General features: G+C 40.4%; 1 protein-coding gene across 1 annotated transcript; it reads right to left on the bottom strand.

Annotated features, from left to right (window-relative positions):
* Positions 1 to 1,814: 1,814 nt before the first annotated feature.
* Positions 1,815 to 2,771, bottom strand: LOC112171024. The gene is made up of 2 exons (XM_024308268.1): positions 2,541 to 2,771; positions 1,815 to 2,453 (listed from the first exon to the last, which is right to left on the bottom strand). The coding sequence occupies exons 1-2, from the start codon at positions 2,769 to 2,771 to the stop codon at positions 1,815 to 1,817; spliced, it is 870 nt and encodes a 289-aa protein (XP_024164036.1).
* Between the last annotated feature and the right edge of the window lie 738 nt (positions 2,772 to 3,509).

The raw sequence follows: 3,509 nt of genomic DNA, 5'->3' as shown, positions 1-3,509 counted from the left end.
GACCTTTATATTTGTACTTACTGATTTTTAATGCAAAACGGTGAGATAATTAAATCATTTAAAATTATGACCTTTATAATAGATGACCCTTCATAATAGCGTTTATATTTGTACTAATTAGATTTTTTATTGTTTTTTTTTTTAATTACGTAGCAAGATGAAGCACAAAAATTGTGGCATGCCGGGATGAAGAGAAAAGCTGGGAAGGCCAAAAGACACAATTTTCAGAGCTTTGATAGTTACGCTGTTGTGGAGGGCTTTGCACAATTTAAAGACATCTCTAGCCATACATCCGGAGGAACATCAAATGTAGGAAGTCAACATACGCACACACAACCAATTGCTGAAAATTCCCCCATCAACTTAGACATGGATGTAGATGAGGTAATTGCAGGTGAAACTGCAGATCCTAATGTGCGGCCTCAAGGAAGGAAGGCTGCGAAAGAAGCAATGCAGAAAGGAAAGAAGGTAGCGAAAGATCAAAGTCCTTTGTCAAGCAGTCTCGAGAGTATAGCGAACAACCAAATAGAGGCAACCAAGGGCAAGAAAAAACTCGATGACGAATTTGCTCGAAGTCTCCAAGAGGAAGAGAAAAGAGCATGTATCCTCTTGCAAATCGAAATGCGAAAAGAGCAACTCCTATTTCAAGAAAGGCAAAATCGAATTAAAGAGAGGGAAGATCGTATTATGGAGATTGATACAAGTAAAATGACGCCAAATAAAAAGCGTTATTGGTCAAGAAAACAAAAGAAGATAGCGGAGAAACAAGATCTTGACGAGCAGCCGCCACCTTCTATGGGTGGATACTATCCACAATCCAATTTTGGTGGTGCATTCCCATAACCAAATTTTGGTGGTGCATACCCACAACCTCCTTATCCCGGTGCATACCCACAACCACCTTACCCCGATGCATTCCCACAACCACCTTACCCCGATGCATTCCCACAACCCCCTTACCCTGGTGGATACTATCCGCAACCACCTTACCCCTGGGGATATCCTACACAACCACAATTTTCACCTTTCTCTACGGGTGATTCCACCAACCCTAACCCTAATGATGAGCCTTCAAACACAAATTGGATTTCTAGAGAGGATGAGGATTATGATTTGAATAATTAGGTTATTATGCATGTTTGTAATTGTATTGTACTTATTCCTAGTTTTTCATTTATGTAAGCGACAATTTAAGGAAATAAAAGTTGCATTTGGAAATTCCCCTTATTAAAGTACACACCTTATATTCAAAATCATAGCACATAATAAACATAATACAAGCCAAATTCAAATTACATTGACATAAAAAACATAGACATTGGCCAAATTAAAAGCACACCAACTTTCCGAAACATAATACAAGCCAAATTCAAAGCACACAAACATAAACAAAACATAGATATTAGCCAATTATTCCAAAAAAATTTCATTTATGATCTAGATCTCCATGTCGCCTTGAACGTTCCAGAAATGCTCTATCAGATCTTCTTGAAGGTTTGAGTGACTGTCTACGCTTCTAATGGCATCGTATCGATCCATAAATCCGTTGAAGTAATAATCATCTCTACCAACAGGATCGAAGTCATCACCAGTCGGTCCTTCCCAAACCGGGGCCTCATATTGTTATCCTCTTCTTCATCGGACTCCAAAAAATCCTCATCGCTGTCATCTGGTCTTTCATCCTCGATTATCATGTTGTGTAATATAATACAAGTCAGCATGATGTACCGAAGGTCTTCTCTTTCCCAGCCAACAGCCGCTCCTCAAACAATACTAAAGCGCGTCTGTAAAATGCCGAAACATCTCTCCACATCCTACCTGTACCCCTCTTGAGCCTGGGAAAACTTCAGATCCTTGGGTAGTGTAGGCCTTGGAATTGATTTCACGAAAGTTGCCCATTGCGGATAGATACCATCAGCGAGATAGTAGCCTAAATTGTGAATCCTGTTATTCACTTGAAATTGGATTTTAGGGGCTCGACCAGCAGTGAGTTCGTCAAACAACGGGGACTTAGCAAGCACGTTGAGGTCGTTGCATGATCCAGGCATTCCAAATAAGGCATGCCATATCCATGTGTCATAAGAAGTGACTGCTTCGAGGATGATAGTGGGCTCACGTTTTCGACAACTATATTCTCCAGCCCAACCTATTGGGCAATTCTTCCATTGCCAGTGCATGCAGTCGATGCTTCCAATCATCCCAGGAAAGCCTCTTCTCTCAGCTTTGGCGAGAAGTCTTCTGAGGTCTGTCGGATTAGGAGCCCGGAGGTATTCTGCCGAGTACAGATTAATGATTCCTCTTGTAAATCGTTTCAGAGCCTCAATGGAGGTAGATTTCGCCATCCGACAATACTCAGCACATTGATCTGCCCCGGCATCATAAGCAAGCATTCTTAAGGAACATGTCAGCTTCTGCTGGGGAAGTAGTCCGACTTTGCCTGCAGCATCTGATTTCTAGACAAAGTATGGGTCATAGCGACAAAGGTTACTGGAGATGCGGTTGAACACATTGTGACTCATCCTGTACCTTGTCCGGAATACCTCTTCAGTGAAAACTGGACGCTCCACAAAGTAATCTTCCATCATGTTTTTCCCTCTTGATTCCCTAAATCGCTCCTCATTCTGTGCACGCCCCGGTTGAGAACCCCGTCGTCGTGATCCGGAGGAAGCTTCAGCTTCAGTGACTGCTGCTACCACAAGAGCATTAGTCGTACACAGCTCTTCAAGATCTTCATCTCGAGATTGTCGATACTTAGCCCACAATCTCTTCATTGAAATGAGGGAAGGAGAGGAAATGTGTTGGATCTGGAGAATATGAAAACGAATGAAATTTGTGAATATCAGAGGAATGGTGTGCTGCCTCTTGCTCAATTTATTTACAATTTTCACATAAAACGTAATCATACTTCGAGGACACGTGTCCACTCCTGGATCAATGTAATCTGATCCGAAATTTTAGATAAGATTACATCAACAATAACCGTTAGATTGAATAGTATGCAAATGATCTGGTCCGTTCAAAAATTGTCGGTTGTGCCTTCACTCATTTCAAGGAAATTTATCTGTTGTGCCTTCACTCATTTCAAGATAAATTGTCGGTGGCTCATAATTTGTCCACCGAAAAATATTTTTGAAAAAAGTAAATTGCATAATTATGACATTAATTATCCATAAATATTCATTATTATCATTAGGGAAAATTTCGCAAACAATACACCAAGTAAAGGCCACTAATAATTCTTATACACAAAGTTTCAAACCAAACATTTCGGTACACGAAATCTGAAACTTGACCCACTATCAGTACACGACTTCAATTTTTGACACCAAAATGTCCATTATGCCCTCAGTTCTTTTTTTTTTTAATAATTTTTTTTATGTTATTTTTTTTTCCTTCGTTTATAAATGACTCGAGTAATTTTTTTTCCTGTTATGCGAGGTGAGGAAGGCGGCGTTGGAAGCGAGGGAGTGAGCCCGGAAGAAGGAAGAAGAAAGAGATAAAACGAAGGA

Source organism: Rosa chinensis, chromosome 6 (genome assembly GCF_002994745.2).
Source record: "Rosa chinensis cultivar Old Blush chromosome 6, RchiOBHm-V2, whole genome shotgun sequence".
In the NCBI taxonomy this organism is placed as follows: domain Eukaryota; kingdom Viridiplantae; phylum Streptophyta; class Magnoliopsida; order Rosales; family Rosaceae; genus Rosa; species Rosa chinensis.
The sequence above is the reverse complement of the archived record's forward strand: the minus strand, read 5'-3'. Positions and strand labels throughout refer to the sequence as shown.

What these genes read in the sequence shown, in the direction of transcription:
- LOC112171024 (XM_024308268.1), bottom strand. Translation starts at nt 2,771, where the DNA reads ATGAAGAGATTGTGGGCTAAGTATCGACAATCTCGAGATGAAGATCTT. An exon ending in GTCCAGTTTTCACTGAAGAG is followed by an intron (nt 2,454 to 2,540) that starts GTATTCCGGACA and finishes TACTTTGTCTAG; the next exon opens with AAATCAGATGCTGCAGGCAA.